We start from the raw sequence: 19,845 nt of genomic DNA on the forward strand, positions 1-19,845 counted from the left end.
CTGAGGGTGGCGGTAATGCACTAAAACAGTTTGCGACCGCCGTTAAAAAATCAAAGAAGAAGAATCGCACGTCACACTGCAAAGTCACCAGGAAAAGTATCCTGCCGATGAAAGAGGCTGCTGACACGTGGAGAGAGACACTGCCTTAATTGGACTAAAACCCTAAAACAGGTAAGTAAACATTAAAAAAAATTAATTTAATATGTTATTCAGTTGAGAGATGATATCAGATGAATTGGAAGTCACACATGCCCCCTAATACCTTGAAAAACTTCTTAAAACTGCGGCAATTTGCGCGGGCACATTAACCGAAAAGTCGACAAATGCGCCCGCGTGTTCTGCTGTTTTTTTTTGTTTTGTTTTTTCCACATAGCAGCAAAATAGACTTAAAATACTCCGTCATTTATGGTCATACAGACTTGAAATATGGAAAAATAAACTGTAAAATGTCTTTTTTATGTGTCCACTTGCAATCGAAACAAAACATTATGCTTTTGTGTGCTTTCTGCCTCTCCTTCTACATTAACTTTTTTTCTGGAGCAGGTCTCTAAACGTAAGCAAAACTCAGCAAATACACACTGTCAAGAGTAATCTTTATAATAATTTAAGTGTTTACTTTTTAATTATCTAATTCAAAACGAAAGAGAATATTCTGTTTATGTAATCTATATAAAAAGAGAGACGTTAGTCGTTCTCATGGCAACTCATTATCTGCTAATCACCCGCTGAAAGCGCGCGCTATTCAAACGTAAATATCTTTGTTCTAATATGAATCGCGTTTGTATGCGTGAATGAACGGCTCAGATGCTCGTTTACTACAATTACAACATGCTATTTTTACATGAACGTAACGCTATTATAGTTTAGCTTTTCCTTAACTATATTGCAATACTGAGATGAGTAAAAATCTGCTGAAATATGTTCATGAAATATGTTGTTTAAATAAAATGCAATGTTTTAAACGTATGCTATTACACTGCAAATTAAAATGTATACGCCCTATATTAATGTATCATAAAATATATATGCTTGAGACGAAATATGAATGTTTTTAGACAATACTAATGAATCCTTAACTTTGAAATACGTATGATAAAATTTATGCTTTTTACAAAGGAAAAATTACACTTGGAATAGTTAAAATTGTAATTGTTGTTGACTTTCATATTATTGTGTTTCATTAGTCACAATTTTGGGGAGAGGATAAATATTCCAAACCTGTCTGAAAATACAATATGATGATTAACTGCACAATTACTAGAAATGTTTACATTGGATATTATAAAATTTGCTTGCATAAAAATTTGTTTAACTTTAAACCAATTCTGTAGAATGGCCCATATATCCTATTTGAACAGGATTTGTTTCCAGGTATGACTGTGGGCTTTTGACTTTCATTTATATTAGTATTATTTTGTTAACTATATGCTAAATAATTTAAAAGCAATATACTGTGTCTGTGTGTGTGTGTATACATTTCTTGTCAGCAGTCTTCTTAGGTGTGTCTTCTTAGCTACAATTAAGTTTTAAGAGTTTTTATCCAGTCATCAATGGCTTATTGATCATTATAGGTATTATCAATAATTAAGTTGTTGTTGCTAGTTTGAGTCGAGAAATACACATTTCAGCATTATCATCAATAATCTGTGTGTGCATTTTCCTTGAGAACCAAGCAAGTTGACTCATGAAACCATTTGTTTATTATATCGTGATTGCATATCTCAATCACAATATTGACCTCAATAATTCCAATGACAATGACATTTTCCCCAAATCGTGCAGCCCTTGCTAGAAGTATATAGCCTAGATATCTTTACACTGTCCGCTCAGTACAACAGAGGCAGGAGCTCTGCACTGGGGTTGCTCGAGTTATATGGGCACACAACTTGCTACAAGAGCTATATCCACTATTACGAACAATAAAGTAATATTTGACAAATTTTGTCTTTCAGATTCTGAAAATGTTCAAAGGCCAATCTCAAGATACTCTGGGAGGTCTTTCTCAGAGCAAATGGTCACTTCTAAGAGGTTTGTTTAATCGATTCCAGAAAACAACAGTGTCCCATGCCCCCATTTCTTTAATTCACTCTTGGCACTCTCACCCATGCTACAGTTCCTGTAGATTACCACACACATGTAATTTCTAAATGGTGAATTTGTTTCTTCAGGCTCTTTACCAACCGGCTGATGGCAAAATTCAATATGAAGGGGAAGGTGAAGAAGCAGAAACTGCCTCTGGAGACGACTAAAACTTTTGAAAGGTAAAGGTACACAAATTATGTTAGTATTATTATAATAAAATGATACCCAATTGTACTTTTTAAACTGGTAACCTACTGAACAAACTTTTAAAAAAATTGCAAATTGAAAAGCACATGCTACATGCATAAAGTTTAAAAACGCAATGAACTAATTTCTTTTTTTTTAACTTTTTTTTTTACATTGTTCTATTTTAATAAATTAAAAGCACTCAGATAGACAAAAGTGAGGGTAAGCATTAAGACAATTCATCAAGACAAAGTTAATCATTCAAGGGCTGTGAGTATTTTCTCTTTGCCTTTTGTTTGATTCACATTAATGATGCCATCATCAGAAGGTTTATTAGACTGAATGCAGATCAAATAATACCAATCTCCCCTTTTCTCCAAACTATTTACATCAATTTAAGATATGAACTGTTTAAGTGAATACTCTCCAATCCGGTCATTTTGACATATTTTGTTGTGTATTTGATGGTTAAATGCGCACACAAAGCCTAAAATATAATTTCCTTGTCTAGTTGCGGTCGGTTTCGGTGCGCACACACATAAGCCACCTTGAAGTTGGAAACAGCGTCCCTTGCTCGAAATTATTGTCCATTATTACATGGCTTGGTTGAACTCTAATGTAGAAAGCGGTGTGTTATTTCTTGATAACACATCTGCTAAGTATAACACACCGTTGCCATGAAAAACAGGTTTGCTATAGACGCAGGATTCTAACCGTAGAGACGTAACGGAGTATTTTCTTTAGCAGAAGCAATACAATCCTTTTTAAATGAATAAACTCCTTTTTAAATCAATTTTTTATGTCAAATTATTAATTTATTTGGTGGGTAGCCATGTAATAAGTGGGATAATGTAGAGCGAGGCGGTTGTTATAGCGAATACAACCACTTCAGGCAGATTCAAGACCCCTCCGCATCAGCCTGCGGGGTTGTATTCGCTATAACATCCGCCTTGCTTTACATTATCCCTTACTTAAATAGCTCTTTTTTATTATCAAACAAGTAACCGCAATGCAACAGTAGAGACTGCATTTTACAACAACTCTCTTCTGCATTGCAAATATCAAAAATGCATCATAGACAGATGATTTAATATTATCTCGTATAGAAACGGCTGGCAAAGATGGAATTTGCAAGATAACATCTATATTTCATTAATAAATAGTAAGTGCATTTTCTCAATTTCTCCAGTACTGACAGCAGAACTGATAACGCTGGAGCTGGATACTTCACTGGATTACCTCTTTCTAAACTCATCTACAAGTAATCTAGTATTTGCTAAAATGGAAGTTATAGTATCCAAAAGCATTACATTTGGGCTGTGCTTGAGAAATTTTATTATATGCAGTCTCTCTCAATTCATGATTGCTATCTTAAATATCTTGTCACCCAAGGCCACTGTCTATTGCAGTCTTACACCTTCCTAACATACAGCGACGCGAGTTTACAGAACCCATTTTCAGTCATTTGTTTGCTGCCATATACCACACCAGTCACCATTGGTCACTGTAGTATTGCCACTTCAAGGATTAGTTCACCTCAAAATGAAAATTTCCTGATAATTTACTCACCCCAATGCCATCCAAGATATTCATGTCTTTCTTTCTTCAGAGGAAAAGAAATTAAGTTTTTGAGGAAAACATTCCAGGATTTTTCTCCACACAATGGACTTCAACGGTAACCAAATTGTTGAAGTCCAAATCAATGCAGTTTCATGCTGGACGTAGGCAGAAGTACCGCCCCGTTGTTTACAAAGTGAACTTGCGAAGACTAATACAAACCATTTTAAATAAACTGACAAAAATCCATAAATATGTCATTCAACATACAATAAATTTGAACAATCCTCCTCCACGCTTGTAAACAATGAGCCGGTATAAAAATATTGTATGTTAACTTGCAATGTTACTTATGGATTTTTTGTTTTTGTTCAACTCTTGCAGCTGCAGTCATAAAATGGGATAAAGAAGCTACAGAGGCTACAATCAAGCATCATGCAGCAGAACATCTTAAACGTGCCGTGGAGGGCATACAGGGGTGGAAATAATGAGGAATTTTACATGAGTACTGTAAGGCGCGTGTGTTTATTTCTAGTTTAGGGGACTTTATGTCTCTCTCCCCCTTTCCAACCACCCACCCCCAATCTTGGTCTGGAGTAATTTGTTTTTTGTTCACTTGGCAGTTCAGTGTAACCATTAGAGTTGTTTTATTTATCAGCCTGTTCATAATTTGCTGAAAACCTCATTAAAGATGGAAAAAAATTGTCATTTCAAACTATTTTTGCTTTTTTTTTAATCAATAATCAGATGTCACTTATTTCCAATTGCAAAAATATAAGGCTACTAAAAAGTATTTGCATGTTTTAGACAGGTGCATCAAAGGGATAGGTATTAATTTATTATTTACAATTTTAAAGCAGTAGTTCTGCACACTGCTTTTACTATGACTAGAATGAGTTTTATTGAATACCATGTTGTCATCCAACCTTGGAACAAAAGCCTGTTTGATGACCAAAACATGGTTTAATAAAGCTAATAGTAAAGCTAATTTCGTTTGTGCATCTTAAAATTTTGTATGAATGTTCTTTAGACGTCTGTAAGTGACGTTGAAATGACGTTGTGAAAACTTTCATTTACAATATTGTAAAGATGTTACTTGGACATCAAAAATCAACATTTAAAAGAGATGTCTAATGAACGTTCACTATGTACGTCAATAGTGAACGCTAAAAAGACGTTTAAAAAAGACGTCAAAAACTTTCATTCTGGCTCTTCAGCGGACGTCTTCTGAACGTTCACTTTTTATGTCAGTTGGACGTCAACAGTGAACGTCAAAAAGACGTCTAAAAAAAGACGTCATAAAAACTTTCATTCTGGCTCTTCAGCGGACGTCTTCTGAACGTTCACTTTTTATGTCAGTTGGACGTCAACAGTGAACGTCAAAAAGACGTCTAAAAAAAGATGTTCAAGCTGACTCTTCATTGGACGTCTTTTGAACGTTCACCTTTTATGTCACTTGGACGTCAACATTGAACGTCAAAAAGACGTCTAAAAAAGACGTCATAAAAACTTTCATTCTGGCTCCTCAGCGGACGTCTTCTGAACGTTCACTTTTTATGTCAGTTGGACGTCAACATTGAACGTCAAAAAGACGTCTAAAAAAGACGTCATAAAAACTTTCATTCTGGCTCCTCAGTGGACGTCTTCTGAACGTTCACTTTTTATGTCAGTTGGACGTCAACAGTGAACGTCAAAAAGACGTCTAAAAAAGACGTTCAAGCTGACTCTTCATTGGACGTCTTTTGAACGTTGACTTTTTATGTCACTTGGACGTCAACATTGAACGTCAAAAAGACGTCTAAAAAAGACGTCATAAAAACTTTCATTCTGGCTACTCAGTGGACGTCTTCTGAACGTTCGACAAAGACGTTGTAATGACGTCGTTTGGACGTGTCTGTGCTCAGTGGGAAGCCATGCTAGGCAGCAAATGTGCCCATCAGATGGCAAAACAATCGACCGCACCCAGAAGTGCACGGGCGAGACATCTTGAAAAAGACCTCAGCAGAGCACTGAAGTGCCCAGGGAGAAGCACACACACTGTTGGTAGATCACAGCCAGCAGCAGGCAATGTGATCTCGCTGGAACGTGCCGTTGCACCAACACACTGGAGAGCCGTTCGTCTCGTAGTGTTGAAGAACTCAGATACAGGCTTGCAGAGGAGTGAAGAGAAACTCTTGGCTCCGAAGCAAAAATAATGCGATATTGCCAGCGTCCCTCCTTTTATGCCCATGCGGTGGGACGGAGTTGCGCTATGCAAATTCTGCAGACCCATGTGGCATTTTCCTTGCCATTGGCTCGTTTTGTAGAACTCAAAAGTGATAGGCTTCTAAGCGAAACCCTCATTTCGTCATTCACTGATGTAACTCATAGTGACTGAATGAAAGGTAAGGAGTTAATATTGTGCCATAATTAAACAAACAAATCAAGCATTTTGCAAACAAACTTGATCTGCTTTGCAAAGGAAAACTCGACTTGTAAACAAACAGAAAGCAATGTGCAAGTACAAAGGTCAATTTGAGCGAAAATGCAGTGGAGTAACACATATGCATTGTGTTTTGCAAGCCTAGATCATATTTCACAAATAAACACAAAGCATCCTACAAATTGCATGTAACCTTTGAACAAATACCAAATCTAGTGCATACAAATGCATATCTGTCTGTTATGATTGTGAGACACTTGGCTTTTTATGAGATCTCTCGGCTCGATTTTCTCACAAATGTGTCCAGGCAGATTTTCTCACAAATGCAGTTGAGCAACTTCCTCTTCTAAAACAGTAGATGGCGCTAAGATTTAATTTAGCGCTAGTCTCCCGGGAGAAGCACTGATTTGAAATTTACCTTTGCCTACAGCTGAGGAAAATGACCGGTGAACAGGTGTGTTTCTGTCTTACTTTATCTATAATTAACCTTTTCAAGGTTTTCTTTTGCAAAATGTTATTACATATCTAGACAGTAATTCACTCTCTCTAGGATAGGGGAATCTATAAGCTGAAAGCTCTGCCATCATGTTGCTTTTTACATTTACATACATCAATTTAATTGTGAGCAGAATATTTATATTGTGTGTAATTTCCAATTAAGCTGTTATTTTGTGCGATTCCAACACAGAATTGAAAACACTATACATCATTTGAGATGTGGTGGAAATTTAGACTTCATAACATACAATTTTTTTTTTATTGAATTTTCTTCTGAAACATGTCAACTGCTAAGCAGTGTTAGTAGGCAAACCATTTGAGTATGAGAAGCATTTTAAGAGTTTATTTTCTAAAAGGTACTGTATGATTATTCATCATCTTGTAGATGTTCATTCACTTTTCTACTTTTTACCTTGTCTTATACTCCCTGAGTACAGCATATCATGGAAAGTTGGGTTCAAAAAGAAAACATGATATTCTCATGGTTTTGACTGAAGAATCTTAAAGGATGTGTGTGCACGCACATGCCACAATGCTACAACCCTGCACTGTGACCAAAACCACAAGGGAGAAAAACCACTGATCCCTACCAAAATGGGAGCACAAGAGTGTTGCCTTCCTCTGCTGAGACAGTCCAGAAACACAGAGTCTAAACCTCACCTCACATGCCCTATAGTACACACTATAAAACACATGCTCACACACTGACGTATTCTAAACACAGCTCCAACACTACCATTCAAAACTTTAAGTGCAAGTGTTTTTTTTTTCTTTCTTTTTTAAATGAATACTTTCTTGTAACAAAGATGTATTCAATTGATGTATAATGTTACAAAAGATTTCTATTTCAAATAAATGCTGTTCATTTGAACTTTCTACTCATCAAAGAATCCTGAAAAAAAGTATCATGGTTGAGAAAAACAGCACTCTAAATCGGTCCATAATCACGATCTAATAAAAGTCAAAGAAGTCTGATCGAAGTCAATAGAAACACCACTTGCACTTAATGCCCTATTGCACAAGAAAAAATCCGAGCATCTAAACATTCCTTAAGAACATAATGTTAAAGTGATTTATACAGGTCACACTGGCCTTATTAAGCAAATAAAACATGTGAAAAGCACAAAATTATGCTCTGGGATGTTATGCATATCCATAAACCATGAGCATGGAAAGTTGAGCTTTGAGCTTTCAGCCACCATAAAATAATTTAGTACTGTTCAAATCAAATTAAAAGCAGATGCCTCTGAATTGTCAAGTATTTGCCGTTGACGAGGGAGTGATGTGTTAGGACAGGAGAGCTGTATACACGTCTTAATCATATGTTTTGTGCACAAGTGGGCCTGTCCTATAGGCGATACAGGCGGTCGTCTAGGGCCCGTTTACAGACCATCTCACGGGCCCTAGACCACCGCCTGTATCGCAAATGGATTGGAAGTTATGATCTACATTTAACTTCCAAATCCATTTGCATCTCTCATATTGACCAAATGCATTCATGTATTCTTAAAGATTTTTACGAGAGAAAAATGACCTGGAAAGACTGATTATGTGTGACGATGCTGATCTGCTTAAAGCAATGAGGTTAGAGTGAAAAAAAATTCCCATGAATGTAAAAGCAGTTTTTAAAATGACTTTTACAGAAATTTGGTGACAGAATGAGTGGGACCAGGCAATGAGAGGAGAAAATGGGATAAAATGAATGAGAACTATAAATGTACAGTATATTTTAATCTTAATGCGTTTCCTTTCTTAAAAAGTGCAACTCAGGATTAAGGTCTGGAGTAATATGACTGACTCACTGTGGTTGCTGAAGATTTCATTATTGCTGTAGTTGGCAGAATCCTTGGATGACACCAATTCTCCATTTCCACTAGTGTAGGGTTTCTGAAACTGACAAATGGATGGAACAGATGTATAAGTTAGTTTGTCAGAGTAGCAGTGAACAAGCAACGACTCTCCATGAATTAAAAAAAAAAGTCAACATCAAATCAAAATATATCCTAATTACTAACGTAGTGCACATTGTGAACAATTACGCAATAACGCATGTTATTATAATGTTTGTCGTTGTAATCTTTAATCAAAATGTGATAACTTGCTCTGAAATCATTTTCCTTTTTATCGCTGATGTCACCAAGCTCTCTTATTTTTCAACCCCACACACACATGGTATTGGGCTGATAAATGGCAGATATTAAAATTCTATAAAAATTTTTGTTTAAATAAATAATATTAACAATACAAAAGTAAAAACGAAACTACAAGTGAATTTAATGCTTCACAAGATTATAAATAACAGTATGAAAAATGTATTTTCATTTTGAAATTTTCTTAACATTACATTTAACAGTGTTATTAAATTATTAATGTTATTCGTTTTCAAATAATAACTTTAAATGATTGTTAAGATGACAGTAAATGTAATCTTAATGTAAAAACATTGAGAAAATGATCATCACAATTAAATAACGAGTATCAGCTGATATATATCCAATATTGACTGATGCTGATAAAGAATAAGAAAAATCGGTAATATCGGATGCTAATGAACACGGTACCAATTGTGCGTTAACACGTACAGTATCATTCACAAGTTTGGGATCAGTACAAATTTTTTAAGTCTCTTATGCTCACCAAGGCAACATTTATTTAATAAATATACAGTAACAACAAAAATATTGTGGAATATAATTACAAATTAAAATAACTCTTTTCTATTTTAATATATTTTAAGAAGTAATTTATTCCTGTGATGGCAAAGCTGTATTTTCAGCAGCCATTACTCCAGTGTTTAAGGAATCCTTCAAAAATCCTTCAAATTCTAATCCTTCTAATATGCTGATTTGGTGCTCAAGAAACATTTCTTATTATTATCGATGTTCAAAACATTGGCTTTATAGTATTTTGTGGAAACCATGATCCATTTTTAAAACATCTTTGCTGAATAGAAAGTTCAAAAGAATAGCATTTATTTGAAATAGTACTCTTTTGTAACACTATAAATGTATTTAACGTTACTTTTTATCAATTGAAAGCATTCTTGCTATTTTTTTTTTTTAAAGCAACTTTCTGACATCAAACCTCTGAATGGTAGTGTACAACCAATTTTATTTTGTTGATTTAAAAAAGATGCCTAAACACATTGCATAATTAGTGATATGTAACTTCACTAAACTGCAAACAAAAACTGACCAGCTTGCTCAAATCAGAGAATTAATTATTTTTTTTTTACTCTGGTTACATAGGTCACATGCACTTCATTCTTTAACGGTCTTTTTAACACCCCCTGCTGGACCGTACCATGTGCTCCAGTATGGATGAGTTTGAATAGATGGGCTGAGAGTGGATTCCACCACACAGCTGCTGAAAGGGGTCGTCCATGTACATGTTTGAGGTGGGGAACTTGCGGCTTTTCAGACCACTGAGGAACAGAGGAAACAGAAGAATGGAAAGAGGATGCGGAAAGAATGTTAGTACTTTTGTGAGTGTGTGTGTGTGTAGCTCAGTGATTCATGCTTGGTTCATATGGAATGCTGGCAGCAGACAGACAGCATGTGAGTGTGTGTACCTCAGTGACTCGTGGCTGGTGTGTTGATATGGAGAACCAGCTACAGTGGAACTCCCATCCTGCAGGAGCTGAACCCACTGCTCTTTATCATCTGCACAATTTGCCTGCACATTCATACACATAGAATAACATCTACAGTAATTCATAACACAGTGATAACAGTAAAAAACATCAAGAAATCAAAATAGACCATGGGCCCTATTTGAAGGATTCACTATTTACATGGTGGAATTTGCAAGCGGAAAAACTGAACACTTCTCTAGTGATCTGCGCGTGCGCGAGGTTAAAGCATGCAAGCATACCACAAAGTGTACTTGCGTTGTGGACCCGCCTATAGGCGCACATTACTAATGCGCTCTTTAAATAACAAAAAAATATTATTTTTCAGTCTATTTCAGTTGCCTCAAAATAGCAACGTGCCAACAATGCGCCCGAACACATCTCATTTTCAGCCCAACAGCCCATGGGCGCACAAATTGGCGCAAATGCATTTGCTATTTAAACAACGTGGCGCAGGATGTGAAAATGATAACTGCGTCGGGCTGAAACTAGCAAAAAACACTCGTGCCTGGTGTTGCATTGTGCCGGGTGTATGATAGGGCCCCATATTTACTTTGCTCAAATATCCCTGCCCTTTATAAGTAGGCCTACTGTTGCAGTTCTATGGTACAGCAATGGTATCAGATGGTGATACTGTGGTAATTTTATATATAAAAGCACTATGGTACTTTTTGGTATTGTTTAAAACCATGGCATGTGTAAAAAAACATGGCATTACCATGGTACCATGCACGAAATAACTACGTTTACACTTTATTTTAAGGTGTCTGTGTTACAGTGTAATTATGCATTTAAGTACTGTGTAATAATAATTAACTACATGTACTTACTATAGGGTTAGGGTTAGGATTGGGGTTTGGTTTGGTTTAGGGTTAGTGGCATGTAATTATGCATAATTTATAGTTATTACTACACTAACTACATGTAACAAGTGTAAAAAGGTAACTGTAAAATAAAGTGTTACCATATCTACTATAAATGACAAACTAAATCTGGAATAAAAATCAATTAAATAAATGACTAAATAGTAATATTTAAAAAAATGTATACAAGCGAATATTGAATCATTTTTGTACCTCCAGTACAGCCACCTGGTCTCCGTGCTGTGTGATAGTAATGCGGTAAGCATGTGCTGTATCCGGGCCGGGACGGACCTCACTCCCTCTGAGCTGAACCGTGTACTGAGGGGTCTCTTCTGACTCCTCATCTCGATACATCTTCAGAACCCCGTCCTCCACTCGACACCAGAGACTCTGCCACTGACAGTTCATCAGCACGTTCAGGAAGGCCGCTGAGGACAGTGGACAAAGAGTTAATACACATTATCAGTGCCTGATAATAATTTGTGTTCACGGTATATTTGTGTGTAGCTCATTACATTTCAAATTGTGACCTTGGTTGCCTGAAGTTCTTAAAGTTGACCTGTTTAATTTGACCAATGTTTAAAAACCATTTCAGCTGAAAAGCAGAGACAACTATTAGTAAGCCACTCTCTTACAAAAAAGAGGGTTATTTGTGTGATATTTGTATGCTTCTTTTAAACTTAAGAAATATGATAGCATACATTCAGTCTACTTTTTATGTAACAAACAAGTACACAGAAAAGTCTTAATGTATTTGGCCTATACTTGTTCTTATGATATACTTGATCTTTTGATTGAGATATACTTATGAAAAGTATAATTATTTTAAAGTCCCCCTATTATGGATTTTTTTTAAATGACCTTTCATGTAGTGTGTAACCTAGTTCTAAGTGAATGAAAACATACTGGAAAGTTTTAAATCTGAAAGTGCACTGTATATAAAGTTACTGTCTTTCAAAAGTAAGAGTCGACACTGAGTCAATGAAATGAATCGGTTTTCAAACGAGTCATAAGCCGCTTCGTTGTGATGTCAAGACGAAACATTAGCATAATGCCCGCCCACTTATTGCGCGTTATTCATTTTTTTACCTTATTGGAATCGAAACTTTGAATCAATAAGAATTATTTAAGCCTCCTGACTAGCACAACACATTGGCTCAACCAGTGATGTATGTTTGGGGTGGTTCTGTCTGTTTCCCAACCAATTGCAGATGGGGGGAGTGATCATCAGAATATTTTTTTTTGGTCATTCTGTTTGCTAGGGGTGCAGAAATTACACACTATGGCATAAAATAAACGTCTGAGTCTATAATCAAAGTATGCTTGTACAAACACAAATAAACAAATAAACTTGTATGAAAGTTTCCCTTTCAAGTTGTTTGTGGAGACACGTGAAGTAGACATCTACACGTCTCTAATCAGTGAGCGCACGTTTCCAATAACAAAACATTAAAACATTACTCAGTGAGTGGTGAGTCGTAGCCACTTCTAAGTTTCAACTAAACTTTTAATCTTCCCCAAAATCGAATTACCTCATTTCTTTTATAAAATAAATAGCTTTTCCTGTTTCCTTCATAAACAAATACACGCTCTGCTTACATAAATGCTGAGCCACTATCAGAAAGTTCACCCAAATATTTAAAACACTGCTGAGTTCACTGCTGTGGTTGTCACCCCAATGTCAAAGGTGACAATAAAATCTCACAGGAATCCATCCACAGACAATGACACAGTGTGGAAAACACCCAGCCTGTGTCCTGTACGGCATGCAGTGAATTTAGCCCCTAATGAATAACACCAAAACGAGTGAACAATGGCACAGTTGTGCTAATAGAAGGGCTAGCTCAGATGCAACGTATGCAGACCTTCTCCACATAATGGGTATAAAGCATATGTTATTGGTAGGTTTCTTTAATTAGAAACAGCATAAGGTTACGGAATGACAACAAAGAACTGTGGGAAATGCAGACATTAAACAATGAAATCAAAACCGACCCTATTTACAGTCTTACACGATACAATTTTTACATGATAACGGTTTCGTTTTAAAAAACTTGCACAAGTTTGCGTTCTCAGGCCACCAAAACGCCGTTGTTGTGTAAGTGAACGGCCATAACGCATTTAAGGTTTTCTGTTTTCAATTGAAAACGGCCCCTAAATTAATAACTAATGATTATTACAATGGAAATGAATCAACGCTGAACTTACCGGTACTTAAACTGGATAATGAATTTCTTCTAGAGCTGCTGTACAACCAAAAAAATCTTTGTTGCATTAATTTCCTGTTATCATTGTAAAGCTTTGCAACAATCTATATTGTAAAAAGAGCTATATTAATAAAGGTGACTTGACTTGACTTAAAATTTTATCTTGATTTTATGGTGAATGATTCATCAGTGCACTTTATTCAATTTTACATCAAAATGTAATAACACATCACAACCTTGGTAGGCTGGCATGCATAAAGTCGTGATGTAACGGAAGTAGCGAAGATATTTCTTCCGCAATGCGAAGTAAATCCGAATTAAACGGTTGTTGAATGAATGGGCAATCAAAATGTAATAACCTGACCCCCCTCTGAAACAACTTTCCTTTATGGCTGACATCACCAAGCCAAAGATTGTTTATTTACCAAGACGGTTCACTCATATTACTATAAATTGGAAAAATTGCAACACGCAATGTGGTGGAATAAGTCTTGCCTTCAAAATATAACAGTCAATTGCCAATTGGTAATGTCACTGCATCACAGCAGCGGCCGTTAGAAGCTCCGGTTACCACAGAAGTCAATATCCTGAGGCAACCGCATTGGCTGAAATAACCTGAAATGTGCACTTTTTTAATGCTATTTGAGCATAAGAAACAATATTTATTAGACAGTTAATGTCATATTTCATTTCTGATTTGAAATATGATATACAGTATGTTAGTTCAGCAAGCTGTTTTTGAGATCTCAGTATTTCCCCTTTTAAGCAGGTAGGAGTTGGTTTTGAACGGCCGGAAAAGCTGCCCGGAAGTGTTGCAAATATGATCGCCAAGTGATGTTCCTTGATAGGGACTTTCAAGGGCTGAGAGTGGGTACTTCTTTTGAATTAGTAATTACTTCTCGGCCATTAAAAAAAAAGTATGTTCTATATCCACCTTTTTCCTGACAAGCCTACTGCGATTTTAATTATGGGAGGAACTTTGGGTTCGGGGAACTTCCACTCAAAAAGACTGAAACAAATTTTAATTTCAATTTTTAATTTCAAATAATAAGGTTATGCTACAATCCTTATCAGCCAGTTTGACTGAATGAGCTGTCAATTATCCTTCATGTTTTATTTTCAGACGTCAGAAGAACGTAACGCTTGGAATTTTAATGTGATATGGTATCACAAGAATATCTGTGGCAAGAGCTCTTTTCAGTCTGTTGCATTCTTTTCCTCATGATTCTTTTTTTTTTTTTTTGCATTCCGCTGAAAAAAGACAACATATGTGTTTTGTGCATATGCATTTGTGGTCTGCTCTCCTGGTTTACTGTACGAAATATCCCATGTACAAATGATTTACTTGAATGCACTATTAATCTCTCGTTTTCTCCCCAAATCCTCAAGTCTCTTTCCAGGTTTGTTTTAACATGAATGATTTAAAATATAATTGTCACCCCTTTTCACTTCTAATCCCTATTAGCAGTGTGTACTGGAACGCTTCTAAAGCAAGGAAATAGAATATTTTTTATCTGTCAAAATGACAGAAAGCACTTTGAAATATTATCACTCAATGCTAAAGTTAATGAACATTTTTGATTAAAGGCAACGTATGTTACATAATATAGACAAATATTACTTATATTTAACCCGTCTCTAATATTGCTGCAGAAAGAATCAAGCTTTTAGGGATATTCATGGTCTGTTGTAGTAATATGTTAATTATTTTACACTTTAAATTTTTCCTTTTAATTTGTGGTGGTTGAAGGGTGAGTACAATAATGACACTTCATTCTTCCCAGTTTTAAACAAAAAAGCGTATTATTGCGTTCAAAGAGTGAGCCTTTCACTGATTGCTTACAGTTTAACAGAAGTTACTCCCATAATTCGCATAGGAAAAAGGAAAAAGGAAAAAGGAAAAAGGGCATAGGAAAAAGGTGGATAGTATGTAGAATGAATGCAATCCAAACTTACTACATCTGTCATGTTGTCATTGTCATTTGGCACTGCCGTTCACAAATCTAATTCCCGTAGCTTCATGGGATATTAAAGTGTACCATTAAAGAACCAGAAGTAGTAGGTCATCCAGGGACTTTTCGCCTACTGTTTTTATGAATACTCTGAATTCAAACATATTTCTCATCTCACATACTGTTTTTAACCAACTATATATTAGGGAAGTGTGTGATTTCAGATGCAGAGAAGCTCTCTCATTTTTAAACCCTTCTCCTCCAAACACTTGGTTCCATTATGGTACGAAACACCCCTTTTTCATCATCCAACTAACTCCTGTGTGTGTCCAAACGCAAGTGTGTCTGCTCACCTCTGTCTTTGTCTTTAATCTCCACACTGCTAATTGCAGATGGAAGACTTGAGATTTTCTCTTCATCCGAGTCTGTATGGAGGACAGTACTTGACTACAGCGAGAAAGAGAGATTGTAAGAACTCGCTAATTGACATAAGCAAGTACAACATATTCTCCAACACAGGTAAGTCAGTCCTTTATCTACAAATTGGCTTAAGATGGAACACAAGACTTTGCTAATCAGTTTAGTTCATGGCTCAAGCCAGCAGAACATTCATGAAAGAGACTCTGGAATGGACATAAGGGAAAGGTCTCCAGATGAATAACCACCAAGCTAATTCAGTAACATCTCTTTCGGAGAAATGAAGTTATGCTGTTACTCTCTTGCTGTGTCCATCACATTGATAATGTTGTTAACATAGAGAGCAGGAACTGGCATGGTGTCAGTGAGTATGTGTGATTTACCCTGCAAGAGTCCAGCCTCTCGCTCCTCAAGATGGATGAGGAGCTTTGGGATTCAGGCTCGTAATAAGAGGAGCCGCTCACTTCTTCTATAATCTACAAATGAGGCAAACAGAAAACAAGTTAGTTAAAGTTACAGTTTAAAGTTGCCATAAAATGAAAACTCACCCTATGTATTTTCAAAATGCATCTTATAGATCTTATTGTGAACAATTCATCCGTTTAATTTTTCATCATGTTTAATTTTTTTTTTTACTTTTGACCTGTAATGTTTAATCAAAACATCACAGCTGGACCTTCCAATGAAATGACAGACATCTCTCTGGTGATGTATGCAGGGTCTGCAATCACTTCGTTTGCTTAAACCCCGCCCTCACATTCATCTGCCTTCACTTTTGAGTGCAACGGCCACATCGCCCTACATTTGGTCTTTGGATGTACACTCACCGGACACTTTATTAGGTACACCTTGCTAGTACCAGGTTGGACCCCCCTTTGCCTTCAGAACTGCCTTAATTTTTCGTGGCATAGATTCAACAAGGTGCTGGAAATATTCCTCAGAGATTTTGGTTCATATTGGCGTGACAGCATCACGCAGTTGCAGTAGATTTGTCGGCTGCACATCCATGACGTGAATCTCCCGTTACACCACATACCAAAGGTGCTCTATTGGATTAAGATCTGGTGACTGTGGAGGCCATTTAAGTATAGTGAATAATAATCATTTGTTACATTTATTTAGCGCTTTTCTCTGCACTCAAAATACTTTACATGGAAGGGGGGAATCTCCTCAACCATCACCAATGTGCAGCATACACCTGGATGATGCGATGGAAGCCATAGTGCACCAGAACTTCCACCACACACCAGCTTACTAGTGGAAAGGAGACAGAGTGAACTCATTGTCATGTTCAAAAAACTAGTTTAAGATGATTTGAGCTTCGTGACATGGCAGGTTATCCTGCAGGAAGCAGCTTTTAGAAGATAGGTACACTGTGGTTATCAAGGGATGGACATGGTCAGCAACAATCCTAAGGTAGGCTGTGGCATTTAAAATTGGTACTAAAGGGGCCCAAAGTTTTCCAAGGAAATATCCTCCACACCATTACACCACCAGCCTAAACCATTAATACAAGGCAGAATTAGTCCATGCTTTCATGTTGTTTAGGCCAAATTCTGACCCTACAATCTGAATGTTAAAGCAGAAATTGAGACTCATCAGACCAGGTGACGTTTTTCCAATCTTTTATTGTCCAATTTTGGTGAACCTGTGCGAATTGTAGCCTCAGTTTCCTGTTCTTAGCTGACAGGAGTGGCACCCAGTGTGTGTCTTCTGCGGCTGTAGCCAATCTGCTTCAAGATTCGACATGTTGTGTGTTCAGAGATGCTCTTCTGCAGACCTCAGTTGTAACGAGTGGCTATTTGAGTTACTGTTGCCTTTCTATCAGCTCGAACCAGTCTGGCCATTCTCCTCTGACCCTCTGGCATCAACAAGGCCTTTTCACACACAGAACTGCCACCTACTGGTAAAGATATTTTATCTTTTCGGACCATTCTCTGTAAACCCTAGAGATGGTTGTTTGTGAAAATCCCAGTAGATCGGCAGTTTCTGAAATACTCAGACCAGCCCATCTGCCACAAACAACCATGCCACATTCAAAGTCACTTAAATCACCTATCTTCCCCATTTTGATGCTCAGTTTTGAACTTCATCAGATCATCTTGACCATGTCTACATACCTAAATGCACTGAGTTGCTGCCATGTGATTAGCTGATTAGATATTTGTGTTAACAAGCAGTTGAACAGGTGTACCTAATAAAGTGTCCAGTGAGTGTACGTCACAATATGGAGGAAAAGATCAATCGCTACTTCTGCTTCATTGCAACTTTAAGTTTAATGAGAATGTAAGTCTAAGTTTAGACTTGGTCAGACCTTCCTCCACTCTTCGGCCTGCGTGCTGCTCTGGAAGCCCAAGATGACTGTGTCGGTACCGGCCACCACCTTCAGCTCGTGCTGCATCTTCTTGCTGTGTTTAGATTTGTAGACCGCATAGCAACCCGTGAGGTTTACCTCCAGCAGAGGGTGTAAGTCTTTAGCACACTTAAAACACTGCCAGGGAAAAATTTATGTATTGAACAGTTACTAACAACATTCAGTTCTTTGTAAAGATGTAAAAAAAATAATGCAATATTTTAAGACACTTAACTGCATGTTATTTACAATTAAATGAGAATGTATTATAGTTGCAATTAGTAGCAATTGTAAATGAAAATTAGTTGAACTCTAAAAGGCTTATTTGACCCACTTAACTAAGATTTACATAATATACTTATGCTTAAAGTTAGCTTTAAGAGTAAAGTTTAAGCTTTAATGTTAAACTACAAATACGCACTACACTTCAGAATATCTGACAGATGAATTCGACTAACTCTGGTTAGGTTAGTAAATCCGGTCAGAATCCGAAGTGCAGATCCGTGAACACTCTAATGGCTAATATTGCCCACAACACATTGCTAGTTGGACGAGGATTCGAGAACTACAAACACGAGTAAAAAGTGTTAAAAAACGACATACATGGAATGTGCGAGTCCGGCAGTTATGTAGAGAGGTTTACATAAAGGGGTTTGAGTGATTAATTATCAGTATCTAACCTGACGTAAAATGTATTTATTCAATGTTTAGCCAACACATGAAGAGAGTCTCCGCATGAAAGACCAACAACGTTCTACAACATTTCTCTCCGAAACGGTAGGAAATTAAATTAGATTGAATGGAGGATTTTAACTGTGACAAGATGATTGACAGGGCAGTTTATGGTGACAGGATGCACGCGACAGAGCTGTCCGTTAAAGATGACAAAGTAGTATGTCCCAAAGCTTGCCTACTCTTTTGCTACACACTCAAAAGTATTATCTTTTTTTTCACAAAAATAGTACATACTTTTAGGGCATAGAATAAGTAGGCGAATTGGGACGCAGCATATAACTTATGAAGATGGAGTCTTCATTAGTTAAATGCTGCGTCCCAATTCGCCTACTTATACTCCGTTCTCAGAGCCGGTGTTCTCAGCACTGTCAAAATAAAAGTCCGGTGTGGCGTCCAAATAAAAGTTCCACTTTCAACACATCAGCCAAACAGAAAAACTTATTGGCCGATGCCAATACTTAAAAATTGCCAAATATCGGCAAATATATCAGCCATGACGATATATCGGTCGACCACTAGTGATTTGTGGGTGGGACATGTCGATATTGTCCCCACCACTTTTCAAAACATCAGTTGACTAGCAGAATATTAATTTAATTCGTTAAATAAGTGGTCCTGGAATGTGTTGTTTTTGAAGTGTTGTCAGTACGTTGTCACTGTTATCAGACTCTCTATTCGTTCAGGTGAAATCACAAAACAAAATGCACACAAACATGTCACTGCTCTTGATATACAATCACTGATGAACATCTTTGGTTTTAATGAGAAGGAAAAAAAAAACGAGGGAAAACAAGAAGTTAAAGTGTATTTATGTATTTATTCAAACTCGGGACTAATTGCATTGTTTTAGCAACCCAAACCCCTTATATTAAAATAAGGTTTAATAAGCATTTATCAACAGTGATGCTGTATGATAATTTCATTAATTTTGACTGCAACATC

At 36.7% G+C, this 19,845-nt stretch overlaps 1 protein-coding gene and 1 long non-coding RNA gene across 4 annotated transcripts in view; one reads left to right on the forward strand and one right to left on the reverse strand.

The window, feature by feature from the left end:
* The window catches only part of LOC311277930 (actin filament-associated protein 1-like 2), an 82,976-nt gene that overhangs the window by 16,039 nt on the left and 47,092 nt on the right, over window positions 1-19,845 (reverse strand). For all 3 annotated transcript variants that reach the window (XM_084388416.1, XM_084388415.1, XM_084388417.1), the window contains exons 6-12: window positions 18,130-18,306; window positions 16,199-16,291; window positions 15,752-15,845; window positions 11,453-11,667; window positions 10,317-10,420; window positions 10,049-10,169; window positions 8,548-8,638 (exon numbers count right to left, since the gene is read on the reverse strand). In XM_084388416.1, coding sequence (XP_084244542.1) covers window positions 8,548-8,638; window positions 10,049-10,169; window positions 10,317-10,420; window positions 11,453-11,667; window positions 15,752-15,845; window positions 16,199-16,291; window positions 18,130-18,306 — 895 coding nt within the window. The remainder of the gene's footprint in view (window positions 1-8,547; window positions 8,639-10,048; window positions 10,170-10,316; window positions 10,421-11,452; window positions 11,668-15,751; window positions 15,846-16,198; window positions 16,292-18,129; window positions 18,307-19,845) is intronic.
* LOC311278320 lies at window positions 37-4,533 on the forward strand. Its single transcript, XR_014625411.1, has 4 exons — window positions 37-171; window positions 1,953-2,028; window positions 2,169-2,261; window positions 4,210-4,533. It is a non-coding gene; the product is annotated as an uncharacterized lncRNA (long non-coding RNA).

Source organism: Rutilus rutilus (assembly GCF_951802725.1).
Source record: "Rutilus rutilus genome assembly, chromosome: 19".
NCBI classification, from domain to species: Eukaryota; Metazoa; Chordata; class Actinopteri; order Cypriniformes; family Leuciscidae; genus Rutilus; species Rutilus rutilus.